An 18566-nucleotide genomic window follows, 5' to 3' on the forward strand; every position below is an offset into this window, starting at 1 on the left:
GAAGTAAATTAGGGTAATTATCTATTGTGTACATCAATTTGTGTGTGAGTGGGTCAGGCAGCAGGACAGAAAAATATTGGTCTATATATATATATATATATATCTACAGAGTATATTCTCCAGTTCAGGAATAGCTGTCCCTCATTCCTAGTTTCCACCCACACTGACCTAATCTAGCCACCGGATCAGTGTCCTTGTCAATTACTGTACCACACCTTTTAATCTGTACACACAGACGCACACTACAATATATACAGTACGTATAGCTTCCATACAGATTAACACCAGCATAAACACACAACAGTAGGCATTCTACAGACAGGAGAGAACAATATAAAAGCAGGCAGATACGTTTATTAAATAAATACCTTTGGAAATATTCAGACCCCTTTAACTTTTTCCACATTTTGTTAGGTTACAGCCTTTTTCTAAAATGTATTAAATTGTTATGTTTCCTCATCAATCTACACTAAAAACCCCATAATAAGAATGCAAAATATGTTTTAAAAAAAACGTTTTACTCAGTACTTTGTTGAAGCACCTTTGGCAGCGATTACAGCCTCAGGTGTTTTTGGGTGTGATGCTACAAGCTTGGTACACCTGTATTTGGGGAGTTTCTCCCATTCTTCTCTGAAGATCCTCTCAAGCTCTGTCAGGTTGGATGGGGAGCATCGCTGCACAGCCAATTCCTTAGACCTCATGGCTTGGTTTTTGTTCTGACATGCACTGTCAAATGTGGGACCTTATATATACAGGTGTGTGCTTTTCCAAAACATGTCCAATCAATTACATTTTCCACAGGTGGACTCCAATCAAGTTGTAGAAACATCTCAAGGATGATCAATGGAAACAGGATGCACCTGAGCTCAATTTCGAGTCTCATAGCAAAGGGTCTGAATACTTATGTAAATAAGGTATTTATTATATATATATTTTTTTTATACATTTGAAAACATTTCTAAAAACCTGTTTTTGCTTTCTCATTATAGGGTATTGTGTATAGATTGACATTTATTATTTAATCCATTTTAGAATAAGCCTGTAACATAATTCCACATAACAAATGTGGAAAAAGTAAAGGGGTCTGAATACTTCCAGAATGCACTGTACGTAGAGATGAAGTGCACTACTACACAGTACATCAGAGATAGTTGTGCTATTATTTTATTATTTTTTCACTATATACACTGAACAAAAATATAAAATCAAAATGTAAACTCTTGGTCCCATGTTTCATATACTGAAATAGAAGATCACAGAAATGTTCCAAATGCACTAAACGCTTGTTTCTCTCAATTTTTTTGCACACATTTGTTTACATCCCTATTAGTGAGAACTGTGGCATATCAGGTGTGGCATATCAAGAAGCTGATTAAACAGCATTATTATTACACAGGTGCACCTTGTGCTGGGGACAATAAAAGTAAACTCTAAAATTTTCAGTTTTGTCACACAACACAATGCCACGGATGTCTCAAGTTTTAATGGCACGTGCAAATGGCATGCTGACTGCAGGAATGTCCACCAGAGCTGTTGCCAGATAGTTGAATGTTAATTTATTTGCCATAAGCCGCCTCCAACGTCGTTTTAGAGAATTTGGCAGTACGTCCAACCGGCCTCACAACTGAAACCACGCCAGACCAGGACCTCCGCATCTGGCTTCTTGACCTGCGGGATAGTCTGAGACCAGCCACCCGAACAGCTGATGAAACTGTGGGTTTGCACAACCGAAGAATTTCTGCACAAACTGTCAGAAACAGTCTCAGGGAAGCTCACCTGCATGCTTATTGTCCTCACCAGCGTCTTGACCTGACTGCAGTTCGGTGTCGTAACCGACTTCAGTGGGCAAATGCTCACCTTCAATGGCAGCTGGAACACTGGAGAAGTGTGCTCTTTACCAATTAATTCCGGGTTCAATTGTACCGGGCAGATGACAGACAGCATGTATTGTGTTATGTGGGGGCGAGCGGTTTGCTGATGTCAAGGTTGTGAACAGAGGGCCTCATGGTGACGGTGGGGTTATGGTATGTGCAGGCATAAACTACAGACAACAAACACAATTGCATTTTATTGATGGCAACTTGAATGCAAAGAGATACCGTGACGAGACGAGATCCTGAGGCCCATTGTCGTGCCAGTCATCCGTCGCCATCACCTCATGTTTCATCATGATGATGCACTGCCCCATCCTGTAGACAATTCCTGGAAGCTGATAATGTCCCAGTTCTTCCATGGCCTGCATACTCACCAGACATGTCCCCCATTGAGCATTTTTTGGGATGCTCTTGATTGACGTGTACGACAGCGAGTTCCAGTGCCCGCCAATATCCAGCAAATTCACACACCCAATGAAAATGAGTGGGCAACATTCCGCAGGCCACAAATCAACAGCCAGATCAACTCTATGCGAAGGAGATGTGTCGTGCTGCGTGAGTAAAATGATGGTCTCACCAGATACCGACAGCTTTTCTGATCCACGCCCCTATCTTTTTTATAAGGTATCTTTGACCAACATACATATTTGTATTCCCAGTCATGTGAAATCCATAGATTAGGGCCTAATGAACATATTTCAATTCACTGATTTCATTCAAATCAAATCAAATTTTATTTGTCACATGTACCGAATACAACATATGTTTGTCACATGCAATACAATTTCACCTTACAGTGAAATGCTTACTTACAAGCCCTTAACAAAAAATGCAGTTTTGAGAACAAATTCCCCCCAAAAAGAATAAGAAATAAAAAGTAACAAATAATTAAAGAGCAGCAGTAAAATAGCAATAGCGAGGCTATATACAGGGAGCACCTGTACAGAGTCAATGTGCGGGGGCACCGGTTAGTTGAGGTAATTGAGGTAATATGTACATATAGGTAGAGTTATTAAGGTGTCTATGCATAGATAATAAACAGAGAGTAGCAGCAGCGTAAAAGGGGGGAGCAATGCAAATAGTCTGGGTAGCCATTTGATTAAATGTTCAGGAGTCCGCTCCGGTACCGCTTGCCATGCGGTAGCAGAGAGAACAGTCTATGACCAGGGTGGCTGGAGTGGCTGGCCTTCCGCTGACACTTCCTGGTATAGAGTTCCTGGATGGGAGGACGCTTGGCCCCAGTGGTGCACTGGGCTGTGCACACTACCCTCAGTAGTGCCTTGCGGTCGGAGGCCGAGCAGCTGCCATACCAGGCAGTGATGTAACCAGTCAGGATGCTCTCGATGGTGCAGCTGTAGAACCTACTGAGGATCTGAGGACCCATGCCAAATCTTTTCAGTCTCCTGAGGGGGAATAGGTTTTGTCGTGCCATCTTCATGACTGTTTTGGTGTGCTTGGACCATGTTAGTTTGTTGGTGATGTGGACACCAAGCAACTTGAAGCTCTCAACCTGCTCCACTACAGCCCCTTCGATGAGAATGGGGGCGTGCTCAGTCCTCCTTTTCCTGTAGTCCACAATTGTATTGATCACGTTGAGGAAGAGGCTGTTGTCCTGGCACCGCATGGCCAGGTCTCTGACCTCCTCCCTATAGGCTGTCTCGTCGTTGTCGGTGATCGGGCCTACCACTGTTGTGTCATCGGCAAGTTTAATGATGGTGTTGGAGTCGTGCCTGGCCATGCAGTCATGAGTGAACAGGGAGTACAGGAGGGGACTGAGCACGCACCCCTGAGGGGCTCCCGTGTTGAGGATCAGCGTGGCAGATGTTGTTGCCTACCCTTACCACCTGGGTGCGGCCCGTCATAAAGTCCAGGATCCAGTTGCAGAGGGAGGTGTTTAGTCCCAGGGTCCTTAGCTTAGTGATGGGTTTTGAGGGCACTTTGGTGTTGAACGCTGAATTTTAGTCTATGAACAGCATTCTCACATAGGTGTTCCTTTTGTCCAGGTGTGAAAGGGCAGTGTGCAATAGAGATGGCATCATCTGTAGATCTGTTGGTATGCAAATTGGAGTGGGTCTAGGGTTTGATGGTGTTGATGTGAGCCATGACCAGCCTTTCAAAGCACTTCATGGCTACAGATATGAGTGCTACGGGTCAGTAGTAATTTAGGCAGGTTACCTTAGTGTTCTTGTGCACAGGAAGTATGCTGGTTTGCGTGAAACATGTTGGTATTACAGACAGGGAGAGGTTTAAAATGTCAGTGAAGACACTTGCCAGTTGGTCAGCACATGCTTGGAGTACACGTCCTGGTAATCCATCTGGCCCTGCGGCCTTGTGAATGTTGACCTGTTTAATGACACTTTGCCTGTTTGATGGTTTGTCAGAGGGCATAGCAGGATTTCTTATAAGATTCAGGGTTAGAGTCCCGCTCCTTGTAAGCGGCAGCTCTACCCTTTAGCTCAGTGTGCATGTTGCCTGTAATCCATGGCTTCTGGTTGGGGTATGTACGTGTGGTCACTGTGGGAACGACTTTATCGATGAAGTCAGTGACTGATGTGGTGTAGTCCTCAATGCCATCGATGCCATCGATAGAATCCCAGAACATATTCCAGTCTGTGCTAGAAAAACAGCCCTGTAGCTTTGCATCTGCGTCATCTGACCACTTCTTTATTGACCGAGTTACTGGTGCTTCCTGCTTTAGTTTTTGTTTGTAAGCAGGAATCAGGAGGATAGAATTATGGTCAGATTTGCCAAATGGAGGGCGAAGGAGAGTTTTGTACACGTCTCTGTGTGTGGAGTAAAGGTGGTCAATAGTTTTTTTCCCTTTGGTTGCACATTTAACATGCTGGCAGAAATGAGGTCAAATGGAAATGTAGCTCAGTAAGATCTTTGAAATTCTTGCATGTTGCGCTTATATTTTTGTTCAGTATAGTATATGAAGCATAACCTGAGCATGGCTGGGTTTCAGCTTTATGTTGATAAAACCAAATGGTATTATTCACTTAATCTGATTCTTTATCTGTTTGCTTGTTTGCAGACAGTTAAATTAGGATTAACACTTCCGAAAGAAGCTTTGACAATTCATTCTAAGTAAGTGAGACCATTCTATGTGAGGCCATGAGAAACCCCTGCATCCGCTCTCATCCAGGCACTCTCTCCTAATTCATTGCAGCACTTTGATTCACTGCGAGTCTTCATAGGCTTGTGGCTCTCTGGACCTTTCTGGGCTGTCGTGTTGGTAGAGACAGTGACAGGACCTACAGGGAGACACAAAAGAGACCGATTTCAGCAACATGAGCATGTCTGACTCTCGAATGCATTCTCAGATCACAGAGAATATATTGCTCACATAGTACCTGCAGAATAAACAAGAAAAAAAATGCTTATCATTTGATATGACAAGAACAATAGAACCAGGATATCTGCGTTGTAGGAGGAAATGGTTATTTTAGTATGTGTGTCCTGGTTTCTTTAAACGCCTTCACTCCCTCTCTCTGTGCATCATACATTGTACATTCCCTTAAACCATTTTATAGCATCACTACTATGCTAAACACTACTGAAGCCCACCCCAATTCTACCCAGCTACTAAAGGTTCCCCCCCTTTCCCCCCCTTGCGCCTCTCCCCTCCCCCTGGCACAGAAGGTTGACCCTCCAGCTCGTGTCACCAAGTGCTGGGACCGGCCCCCCCGCCAGGGCCAATGGGCTACCCGGTGTTGGTGTGCAGTGGCTGTGGGCGGGTGGCTGTGTGTGTGTCAGTGTTGGGTCACGGCGTGGGGATTAAGCAGGTGTGAGTGATTGGGGGTGACAGCGGTCTCAGCATTAGGGGCCTCGGGGGAGATTTCTCGGCCCTGTTTTAGACCCACTAAGCTGGGATTTGGACCGCAGTAGTGTGTCAGCAGTGATGCTGCCCTGCCCGGTCCTCCTTCGACCCACCCACCACCACCCGACACGTCCACCCTCCACTCCTGCCCCCCCCTCTTCTTGTCTGACCTCCTTTCCCTCCACCCTTTTCTGTCTCATTCCTTTCCTCTCAATATTCCTCTCTACAACTCTTCTGCATCATTTAACCTGTGTATATATTTTTCATCTCACTCTTATTCTGTCCCTTCAGCTCTTGGCATCAGTACTGCCACCTCTATGTCACTGTACACACTTACACACGTTCTACTCAGCATGACACCTGTCACTAGGCCCAGTGCTGACTGTGTCTGCTTCCAGCATGCCCTCAGTCTTGCACTTTAAACAGTGAACAGGCTTGGCTCTGGAAGGCCTTGTCATCATAAGCGTCTTTGGTGGTGCTGTTATCCTCATCAGGAAATGTTTTATCAGAGTCAGGCTGCATAGAATCCAGACATATTATAGAGTTGTTTTTTTACTGTTCACATCCCGTTGCAGGCGAAGCCATACATGACCTTAGTTGGATAGCTATAAAGGACACTTTGGAGCACACAGCAAAATCTAGCAAACAGTAACTGGTTCATTGCTCATGCACCGAGGCCTAGTCTAGTGACGGCAAACACAACCTGTGACTCTATTGCCGGGCTGGGTCGAGATCTACCATGGAGATCCAGTGAAGTGAGCTCAAGGTTTACAGGTCCTGTTCGCCAACAGTTAGCAAGACATCCAATAACACGGCTTGTTGCCAGATGGCGGCGTCTGATGTACGTCTGAGGGACTGAGAGAGGGCGTGTTCTGTTGAAGGGTGTACTGTAGCTCATGATGATCTGTTTGTCATTGATCACATGTATGTAGATGTGCCTCTTTTCTTCTTCAAATTCCAAGGGTTCAACTGTCCTAGATGCTCTATTCGCTTATCAATATAAACAGCATTGAATTTGGAAACCTGACCGGAAATGAAAATCACGATTATGAATGACTTTGCATGTGTGACTGTCTACAGATTCTGCTATGTGTGTATGTGTGCGTGTGCGCGTGCGCGTGCATATGAGTGTGTGTTGTGTGTTTGAGTTGGGGCATGGGAGGTGAGAGAGTGTGGTCTGAGATCCCCATTACAGCCAGTCTATTGTAATGCAGCATATTAAGATCCTCACCCGCCAGCGTGTACTAATTAGAGACATTCCACAGGATTAAACAGCCAATTAACAATAAGAGACCATTGTGAGAGTGTGACCTTGTGCGTCACCACAAAGGGGTTTGTGTGTGTGTGTGTGTGTGTGTGTGTGTGTACGTGGGCATGCATTGTGAGTTTTGGTGGGTTAACAAGGTGTTTTGTGGTAAATTGAAAACGTGTGTTAAAGTGTGTTGAAGTGTGTCAAAGTGTGTAAATGTGTCCCTGTGATTTAGTTGTGCATTGAATGAGGATAGATGTGTGTAGAAGATCCTGAACGCCTATGAGTGGGTGTGACAGCATGAATGACACCCTTGGTTAGGGTATCATTTCTCTGTTGTATTGTTTGTATATCGTTATATTTTCAAATTGTGTGACTGTCCTTGTCAATCAGTGTACCAGTGTTCTGTTACTTGTCATGTTGTGGGTTTGTTGTGGACCCCAGGAAGAGGAGCTGATACTTTAGCTAATGAGGATCCAAATAAATAGACAAACAATAATGTATGTGCCGATGTTTCATTGTGCTTGTTGTAACAGAGTGTGTATGTTGCTCTTTCGTGAGTGGTACCTGTGAATGTAGGGCAAGCATGGTATAATGGTGTTGTTAAACAGTATGAGTGTTGTGTGAGTAAAGGGCGGCAGGTAGCCTAGCAGCTAACTGTGTTGTGCCAGTAACCGAAAGGTTGCTAGTTCAACTCGCTGAATTGACTAGGTGAATACAGTGGGGCAAAAAAGTATTTAGTCAGCCACCAATTGTGCAAGTTCTCCCACTTAAAATATGAGAGAGGCCTATAATTTTCATCATCGGTACACATCAACTATGACACACAAAATGAGAAAATCACATTGTAGGATTTTTAATGAATTTATTTGCAAGTTATGGTGGAAAATTAGTATTTGGTCACCTACAAACAAGCAAGATTTCTGCCTCTCACAGACCTGTAACTTCTTCTTTAAGAGGCTCCTCTGTCCTCCACTCGTTACCTGTATTAATGGCACCTGTCCACAACCTCAAACAGTCACACTCCAAACTCAACTATGGCCAAGTCCAAAGAGCTGTCAAAGGACACCAGAAACAAAATTGTAGACCTGCACCAGGCTGGGAAGACTGAATCTGCAATAGGTAAGCAGCTTGGTTTGAAGAAATCAACTGTGGGAGCAATTATTAGGAAATGGAAGACATACAAGACCACTGATAATCTCCCTCGATCTGGGACTCCACGCAAGATCTCACCCCATGGGGCCAAAATGATCACAAAAACGGTGAGCAAAAATCCCAGAACCACACGGGGGGCCTAGTGAATGACCTGCAGAGAGCTGGGACCAAAGTAACAAAGCCTACCATCAGTAACACACTCCGCCGCCAGGGACTCAAATCCTGCAGTGCCAGACGTGTCCCCCTGCTTAAGCCAGTACATGTCCAGGCCCGTCTGAAGTTTGCTAGAGAGCATTTGGATGATCCAGAAGAAGATTGGGAGAATGTCATATGGTCAGATGAAACCAAAATATAACTTTTTGGTAAAAACTCAACTCGCCGTGTTTGGAGAACAAGGAACGCTGAGTTGCATCCAAAGAACACCCTGCGTACTGTGAAGCATGGGGGTGGAAACATCATGCTTTGGGGCTGTTTTTCTGCAAAGGGACCAGGACGACTGATCCGTGTAAAGGAAAGAATGAATGGGGCCATGTATCGTGAGATTTTGAGTGAAAACCTCCTTCCATCAGCAAGGGCATTGAAGATAAAACGTGGCTGGGACTTTCAGCATGACAATGATCCCAAACACACCGCCCGGGCAACGAAGGAGTGGCTTCGTAAGAAGCATTTCAAGGTCCTGGAGTGGCCTAGCCAGTCTCCAGATCTCAACCCCATAGAAAATCTTTGGAGGGAGTTGAAAGTCCGTGTTTCCCAGCAACAGCCCCAAAGCATCACTGCTCTAGAGGAGATCTGCATGGAGGAATGGGCCAAAATACCAGCAACACTGTGTGAAAACCTTGTGAAGACTTAAAGAAAACGTTTGACCTCTGTCATTGCCAACAAAGGGTATATAACAAAGCATTGAGATAAACTTTTGTTATTGATCAAATACTTATTTTCCACCATAATTTGCAAATAAATTCATTAAAAATCCTACAATGTGATTTTCTGGATTTTTGTTCTCATTTTGTGTGTCATAGTTGAAGTGTGCCTATGATAAAAATTACAGGCCTCTCTCATATTTTTAAGTGGGAGAACTTGCACAATTGGTGGCTGACTAAATACTTTTTTGCCCCACTGTATATCTTTTTTGATGTTCCCTTGAGCAAGGCAATTAATCCTAATTGCTTTTGTAAGTCGCTCTGGATAAGTGTCTGCTAAATGACAAAAATGTAAGAAAAATGTATTTTGTGAATGTGTTTTTAGATGTTTTGGATTTCAGTGATGTAGTGCTCATCTCTTCGTGTGCTTCTGTATGTGTACACATGTATGTGTGTACATGATGTGTTTACATGTATGTGTACACATGTATCTGTGTACATGATGTGCATGTTTGCATGCGTTTGTGTGCGTGTGTGCGTGTGCATATATCCAAGTGTATTTGTGTGGCGGGTGGTGTGTGCGTCAGCATGGCACGTGTCAGAGTGTGGTTAGGGATTATAAGGACTCAGGCCTGTTGCTCCACTTCCTTGATTACTACTGCTGTCTGCTGCCATATGGGCCGGGGGAGAGTGCCCAAGCCACTGTACACCCCCTCCTTACCCCACTCAACCCCCCCACCCATCCAGGCCCACCAGCACACCACCACACACACGTTCTGTCAGGACACCTGGTCTCACACACACACACACACACACACACACACACACACACACACACACACACACACACACACACACACACACACACACACACACACACACACACTCCAACGTGCGCCAGCACAAACAATAAAGCTGATATATGCATTCATGCGTGGTCTCATATGCAATGCCTTATGGAGAGCAGAGTGGTCCTACCCTACCCTAACCTACCTAACCTACCCTAACCAACCTAACCTACCCTAACCTGGTCTGTGTCTGGTACCTGCAGCACAACCCTGCCAATCAGACAGGCTCTATTTTAGGCAAGCAGTTTGAATGAATGGTTCAATCTATGAATTTAGATTGTAGATTGAGTCTGTCCAATAATAACTTAACTATCGATTTATATTCCAGTAGTATTGTCAGAATTAGTGTAGTAGATGAGTTACTGATGTGTTCTAGAAATGTGAAAAGAAAGGAAAATATCCTCAATATCCTGTTTAGATGCTCAGTGTGCAGCTGTTCTCCTTTCTTTTACATGTCATGTCTTTAACCTGATCTGTAACTGTGAAACCTGCTGAATCTGCAAATTGTGAATACACTTCACTCTGCATACCTTCATACATCCAGTTCAATCCAGTTGATTACCAACCAGAGCTCTTCCTCCAAACACACTGACACAATTGAAACATCACTTCTCTTCAGAGGAGTCATGCCCATTAGGGGCACAAAGGGGCATGTGCCCCTCAGATTTATCCTGGGGGGTGGGGGGGGTGGGGGGGGCAAGGTTAGTAGACTTTAGACTTTAGAGAGATGTTTACTCTACCTCTGTCCACCACAGAATGCCCTCTCTAAATGGATGTACAGTACAAATAAAAGTACATGTTGTCACCTGCTCCAAGAAGGACTGAAATGGGAGACATACGTGGTCAATCTTGCAGCTCTTATTTCTTGAAGGGGGGGGGGGTGCAAATGATTAGCAATTCAGGGGGGGTCACAAATTCATTTGACAGATTATACATATATGATAAATGCGTTACACCCTGATCTGTTTCACCTGTCTTGTGCTTGTCTCCACCCCCCACCAGGTGTCTCCAATTTTACCACATTATCCCCTGTGTACTCATATCTGCATTTTATTTTGGTTTGTTGCCAGTTCGTCTTGTTTTGTCAAGTCGTCTCAGTGTGTTTCCTGTTTTTCCCTGCTCTCTCGTGTTTTGTTTCTAGCCATTCCGGTTCTGACCTTTCTGCCTGCCGTAACCCAGAACCTGCCTGCCGTTCTGTACCTGTCTGATTCAGACCTGGTTTATGAACTTCTTCCTGCCCTGACCCTGAGCTTGTCTGCCATCCTGTACCTGTCGGACTCTGACCTGTTTACAAACCTCTGCCTTTCCTCGACCTGCCCTTTTCCTGCCCCCTGTGTTATAATAAATGATCTGAGAACTGAACCATCCGCTTCCTGTGTCTGCATCTGGGTTATATCCCGAGTCGTGATAAAATGTATACTAATAAAAGATTGCAGGAATTGATACTAATAAGTACACACACGTATGCTATGTGACATAGTAGCATAGGTTGAAATGTAGTGGATTTTACCAAAGGATCATTGAAAAGGTCATTTGAAACATGGACTATATGCCTGAGTGAAGGCCCAGTGTACTTTGAAGCAGCATGGCAGGTGTTAGCCTGTGTAATCCCCAGACAGGACAGTGTGGTCCAGGGCAAGACAGGGTGTCTACTCTAAACGCCGGTCATTAGCACAGTTAAACTGCTGCCTGCCCTGCTGACTCACCCAGTCCCAGACCCCACCTGCTGCCGTCTGCACAGGATTAGGAATCTGCCCATCTGCCCTCAGACGCAGTCAGCAGCACACGTGTCGTGAGTGTGTGTGTGTGTGTTTTACAGAGTAGTGGCATTGATTAAGACACAACCCAGACTATGAGTATTGATTGGACACATACCGAGATTTAATAGACATCGACTGAGCCACAAATCCTGGCTGGGGACTGTGTATTAACACTGCAACACAATACGACATGTTGCCTTCAGTCTGTGTCTCCTTCAATATCCAATTTCTCTACAAAACTAACTTGAATAATTCAGGAATATTCATAAGACAATCAACAACAAAACCTTTGCAAAAGAGACAGCTAACATCATCTAACCATGAATGCATGCAAACATGAAAACTTTGAAAGCATGATTTAATTACCATTATTTGTAGTATGTCCCATATTGATATACAGCATAGCACACATTATCAGAGTTTGGCAGGACTGATTAGATGCATAACCAACGGACAGATTCATTTATGAGTAAATATCTTAGTGAGCAGCACCAGACCTGCACGTTATAATGAGAAGGCCCAATATTTTAACACAGAAGCAATAGTTCATAGAGATAGTAATTCAAAGGACATTTATACTTTACGAACCCTACCCATCCGTATTATAAGAAACCCTACACAAGGCTTACTACATTGTAAATCTTTAACCTGCCCCATGCACATACAGCTGAAGTCGTAAGTTGGAAGACCCATTTGCGACCAAGCTTTAACTTCCTGACTGATGGTCTTGAGATGTTGCTTCAATATATCTAGATAATTTTCCTACTTCATGATGCCATCTATTTTGTGAAGTGCACCAGTCCCCCCTGCAGCAAAGCACCCCCACAACATGATGCTGCCACCCGGTGCTTCACAGTTGGGATGGTGTTTTTCAGCTTGCAAGCCTCCCCTTTTTCCTCCAAACATAACGATGGTCATTATGACCAAACAGTTCTATTTTTGTTTCATCAGACCAGAGGACATTTTTCCAAAAAGTATGATCTTTGTCCCCATGTGCAGTTGCAAACCGTAGTCTGGCTTTGTTATGGCGGTTTTGGACCAGTGGCTTCTTCCTTGCTGAGCAGCCTTTCAGGTTATGTACCTGTTTGTACCTGTTTCCTCCAGCATCTTCACAAGGTCCTTTGCTGTTGTTCTGGGATTTATTTGCACTTTTCGCACCAAAGTACGTTCATCTCTTGGAGACAGAACGCGTCTCCTTCCTGAGCGGTATGACGCTGCGTGGTCCCATGGTGTTTATACTTGTGTACTATTGTTTGTACAGATGAATATGGTACCTTCAGGGGATTTGGAAATTGCTCCCGAGGATGAACCAGGCTTGTGGAGGTCTACAATTTGGCTGATTTCTTTTGATTTTCCCATGATGTCAAGCAAAGAGGCACTGAGTTTGAAGGTAGGCCTTGAAATACATCCACAGGTACACCTCCAATTGACTCCAATCATGTCAATTAGCCTATCAGAAGCTTCTGAAGCCATGACATAATTTTCTGGAAATTTCCAAGCTGTTTAAAAGCACATTCAACTTTAGTGTATGTAAACCTCTGACCCACTGGAATTGTGATATAGTGAATTATAAGTGAAATAATCTGCCTGTAAACAATTGTTGGAAAAATGACTTGTGTCATGCACAAAGTAGATGTCCTAACCGACTTGCCAAAACTATAGTTTGTTAACAAGAAATGTGTGGAGTGGTTGAAAAACAAGTTTTAATGACTCCAACCTAAGTGTATGTAAACTTCCGACTTCAACTGTACACTGTAGTAGGAACCCTATCCTAACAAATGTACCCAGACTGAATGGCCTGTGATTACAAATGGCAATCTGGGATTGGTAAATCTATTTTTGCTTTGTTTTTGTTTGAATCACAGATTGCTCCTTTAATACATGTTCAAAATGAGCTGTGCTATACTCCCATATCATTAACTCTAATTTATATTATACTCTATTGTACATCAAACATTAAACAATGTATGTAACATAAAGCAGGAACCACTAATGAAAATATAAAGTGATGATATACACTGAGTGTACAAAACATTAGAAACACCTGCTCTTCACATGACAAAAACAAAATGTATTTGTCACATGCTCCGAATACAACTTGAAATGCGCACTTACAAATGCTTATTTAGCCCTTAACCAACAATGCAGTTCAGAATATTTACTAAATAAACAAAAGTAAAAATAGTAAAATAAAACTGAAAAGTAACACAATAACAATAACGAGGCTATATACAATACACGGGGGTACCGGTACCGAGTCAATGTGTGGGGGTACAGGTTAGTCAAGTTATTTTGTACATGGTCTATACCTATTGTACTCAGTGCACGTGACAAATAAAATGTTATTTTATTTGATGTAGGTACGGATAAAGTGACTCTGTATGGATAATAAACAGCGAGTAGCAGCAGTGTAAAAACAATTTTAAATGTAACCTTTATTTAACTAAGAAAGTCAGTTAATAACAAATTCTTATTTACAATGACGGCCTACCAGGGAACAGTGGGTTAACTGCCTTGTTCAAGGGCAGAATGACAGATTTTTACCTTGTCAGCTCGGGGATTCAATCAAGCAACCTTTTGGTTACTGGCCCAACGCTCTAACCACTAGGCTACCTGCGGCAAAGGGGCAGCGTATTAATGTAATAGTACGGTGGCCATTTGATTAATTGTTCAGCAGTCTTATGGCTTGGGGGTAGAAGCTGTTAAGGAGCTTTTTGGTTCTAGACTTGGCACTCCGGTACTGCTTGCCGTGCGGTAGCAGAGAGTTGACTTGAGTGACTGGAGTCTTTGACTGAGACGGTGAATCCAGGTAAAAATCTATGATCCCTTGTTGATGTCACTTGTTAAATCCACTTCAATCAGTGTAGATGAAGGGGAGGAGACGGGTTAAAGAAGGATTTTTAAGCCTTGAGACAATTGAGACATGGATTGTGTGCCATTCAGAGGGTGACTGGACAAGACAAAATATGTAAGTGCCTTTGAACGGGTTGTGGTAGTAGGTGTCAGGCGCACCGGTTTGAGTGTGTCAAGAACTGCAATGCTGCTGGGTTTTTCACGCTCAACAGTTTCCCATGTGTACCAAGAATAGTCCACCATCCAAAGGACATCCAGCCAACTTGACACTACTGTAGGAAGCATTGGAGTCAACGTGGCCCGGCATCCCTGTGGAGCGCTTTTGACACCTTGTAGAGTCAATTTCCTGACAAACTGAGGCTATTCTGAGGGCAAAAAGGGTGCAACTCAATATTAGGAAGGTGTTCCTAATGTTTTGTACAGTCAGTGTATCTGTGCACACAGACTCACTACAGTCACTGCCTGGCTTAGTTACATAGCGTAATCCCTACATCAGTCTAATTTCATTATTGACACAGCCTGACCTTGATGCCACGACAACCACTGACATGGATATTAACACTTCACCATTAACCGTTTACGATTCAATGGAAATGCCAGTATTTGCCAGATTTACACATAAGGACAATCACATACAAAAACACAATCACACAAGACACATAAAGAAAACTATTGGAATTCAAATGTAAAACATAGCACAACAAAAGGGTTGAAAAAACTAAACACACACCTGTAAAAAGTATGTCGGTATGCAGCTGATAATGTCTCTGTGGACAGGTCCTACCCCACGCCCCTCCCACTATACCCCTCCCTTCCTCTCTCTCTACTTCCTCTCGTTCTCTACACTCCTTCATCAGGAATCACACAATTATTATTCCTTCCAACTATAGAAAAGGCCCCCAGTGGGGTCCAAACCCCTTACCCTCCTCCTCGGGGGTTACCTGTTCATCCATCCATCAATCCCTTCATCTATGTACGACGATGGTCCCTCCAGGTCCATCTGTCAATCATATCTCCCAGTGCCACAGAGATCTATGTTCCTGGGTACAACACTTCCCCATTGTATTGGAGAGCAGGCCCCTATATCTTATCAGTCATCAATTCGTTCCAAACAGGTCCTTCGTGTCCTTCCTATGGACTAGCGGACTCCCTCCATCCTCTCCCTTCCTCTGCCAATCTGACTACAAGCCCCACTATCCTCCCTTTATCCCGAGGTAAGATACTTACTTTTCAGATAAAGCATATTATGATAAATCGGCTGAACTCTGTGCGTGTGTGTGTGTTGGTGTTGGTGTCACAATGTGTGTATCGAACAAATACCATGAAGTCAGGGCTCTAGCAGCTGCACACTAACACTGTTGGGGTTTTGGGGGTTTTGGAGGAGGAGGTTGTTGTGTTTGGTTTGTATTTTTTGGCCCATGCTTAATGCAACCAATCACCAATGCTCTATATCGGTGACCTCTTAAACTTTGTAGTGATCATTGGGTAAGCTTCTCTTTCCTGTGCTAACACAATCTCTCTCTCTCTCTCTCTCTCACACACACACACACACACACACACACACACACACACACACACACACACACACACACACACACACACACACACACACACACACACACACACACACACACACACACACACACACACACACACACACACACACACACACACACACACACACACGCACACACATTCCCTGAGAGCCATAGCACTGTCACCCATGAGCATAGGCCCTGTACATCCAAGGTATCGCACACTCACATAAGTACACTCAAATTGTATATGCAACCAATCAAGGTTACATTGTCTTAACATGGCCTGGATGTTAAATAGAGATTAATAGCCCTCACTAATAAGTCACATCCTCACATTCATGACAGTTTTTTCATTGAGTCCCTGAATATCCACAGGCCTCTGCTTGTTTTACAACAGAGGGCCCCTGGAGGGGAAACTGGCTCCACAAACTAATGTTTTGACCCCAGTAAATATATCAATACATGTATAGGCTGATTACTACGTGTCTGGTGCAAATATATATAATATTACACATTTAGACATTGGTTTGGAAAGTAACATGTTCGCATTTGACCTGTTTTCTTTGTAGCCAAACAGGAACAATATGCATTGAAAGAGCTTACATTTTTGGTAATTAAATTAGACAAGAGCAACCATGCAACATATGGCTGCAGTCTTCTGACCAAGTGGGAGAGAAGTCGGGGTCAAATGGGGAATAAAATAGTTTGGAGAAGATGAAAATGTTATCAAAATACAGCAGTTGTTATGCCTCTGAGACTGATTGCATGCCAGTTTAAAATAATATGATGTTTCTAAGTGGTGTGTGTGTGTGTGTGTGTGTGTGTGTGTGTGTGTGTGTGTGTGTGTGTGTGTGTGTGTGTGTGTGTGTGTGTGTGTGTGTGTGTGTGTGTGTGTGTGTGTGTGTGTGTGTGTGTGTGTGTGTGTGTGTGATTAGATATGGTAAGCCTCTTATGTGGTGGTTGTGTCCTGAATTTGTATCTGCCCTGGGTCCTAGTGCAACCATACCACAATTCATTGCACTGCACAGTACATTTCCAAGAGAATCTCCTCCTAAAATATAAATTCACAACTGTTATTAGAGTTGTTATTGACAGCACAAAAGAACAACAGCAATACTTTCAGAAAATAAATCACCAGTTTACACGTTTCTGGAAGACTTGAAATATAATAATGATAGGCTACTGCCAAATGTCTCAAAATGCAGTGCTTCTTCATGCACAATTTGTAGGCTCTATATTTTTTTGTGTTTACAATGTCCTCCGTTTTAAACACAATTTTAGGATAAAGTAAAGTAGACTAGAATGAAAAATAATGAATGAAGAAATAAGCTAGTGTAGGTCAAACACAAACACCTTAACCGAGCGTGTGTCTTTAACTTTTATCGAATTAATTCGATAACCCAAATGCATAACATTTGCATTTCATGCAACAAAATCGGAAATAAAACTAAAGAAATCAGAAAAAGTATGGAATTTTCAATGTTGGGCAAGGAAATATGCCTAACCAAAAGTCAATAACTTACATGAATACAATTTGGTTGTCTTTGAAAAGGCTACCGGTTTGATCATGGTAAAACTAATATAACAATCAGGAAATGCGTGGAAAAACGTACATCATTCATATTAAATACTATATTTGAAAAGCTTTTGTACGGGTTAATTGTTTCTCCCAACGCATAAAAGCATATCCTAAAATTGTAGTGAAGGAATGGTAAGAGAGCGAGACCTAGAAGCGCAGACGAGCAGGTGCACGTGAGTGCGCGTGTAGGCCTACTCTGACACGCGCTCTTTGTTTTGCTCCTCAGAAAGTCTGTAACACGGAGTTTTAGTCTTTAACCATCAACTGTTGCGCTTCTTGTCATATTTACAAACAATAGGCTAATTCGATCGTCAGCTTTCGGTATTATCTATATGAAATGTAAAGACGAAAACCATACCTGATAGCCTAGTTGAGCAGGTGATGTGGCCTCTTGAAACACATATTCCCAATTGGACGGTTAAAACAACACACATACTCACGCTGTGCGCACCGGCAGATGCCGCAGGTAAAGACGTTTATTTGAGATTTAAAATGTTCAACATGCGGGTATAGTCTCTCTCTCTTTATATCTCCGCCGTGGCTTTACAGATTCAGATAAACCCCTTATACAGTTTGGGCAGTACATGGGTCTGTGTGGATTTTAAACTATAAGAAATCCGATTCAATTAACAAGAGCAGAGAATCGGCTTTGGACACTGTGAAATTGTCTGGCCACAGGGATAGGATGAGACACAGGCCGACAATCGCAGGATGGACAAACAACTCATCGCATTTAAATAAATCACCAAGACTTTACAGGCCATTTGCATCACCGGAGTAGACATCTACAACGAATAAAAACACTGGACAACGTAACCTAAAGCAACACAATGTTCTCAGTTCCAACTCAACAACAAGTGGCTTTGCGGTTTATTATAACTTTTTGTCCAATCTTAATGCTGTCTTTAACATTGTTTTACACCACAACCGACGAAACTATCAATCAAAACATTATGGTCATGATTAAATGCAATTAAATGCGCTGAGGGACGTGCGCTAACGAGTACAACTTAAATAGACTTCTGCAAGT

General features: G+C 43.2%; 1 protein-coding gene across 3 annotated transcripts; it reads right to left on the reverse strand.

Moving 5' to 3' along the window:
• Positions 1-64: 64 nt before the first annotated feature.
• LOC127931405 (uncharacterized) lies at positions 65-18094 on the reverse strand. 3 transcript variants are annotated; one of them, XM_052523968.1, is made up of 2 exons: positions 17895-18094; positions 65-5128 (listed from the first exon to the last, which is right to left on the reverse strand). In XM_052523968.1, the coding sequence occupies exon 2, from the start codon at positions 3610-3612 to the stop codon at positions 2974-2976; it is 639 nt and encodes a 212-aa protein (XP_052379928.1). In that variant the 5' UTR covers positions 3613-5128; positions 17895-18094; the 3' UTR covers positions 65-2973. The 3 variants fall into 3 exon arrangements, with proteins under 3 accessions (XP_052379928.1, XP_052379931.1, XP_052379919.1); XM_052523971.1 differs by lacking the exon at positions 17895-18094 and adding an exon at positions 15361-15577; XM_052523959.1 differs by lacking the exon at positions 17895-18094 and adding an exon at positions 15342-15577.
• Positions 18095-18566: the final 472 nt, after the last annotated feature.

Source organism: Oncorhynchus keta, chromosome 1 (genome assembly GCF_023373465.1).
Source record: "Oncorhynchus keta strain PuntledgeMale-10-30-2019 chromosome 1, Oket_V2, whole genome shotgun sequence".
Taxonomy (NCBI): domain Eukaryota; kingdom Metazoa; phylum Chordata; class Actinopteri; order Salmoniformes; family Salmonidae; genus Oncorhynchus; species Oncorhynchus keta.

What these genes read in the sequence shown, in the direction of transcription:
- LOC127931405 (XM_052523968.1), bottom strand. Translation starts at nt 3,612, where the DNA reads ATGGCCAGGCACGACTCCAACACCATCATTAAACTTGCCGATGACACA.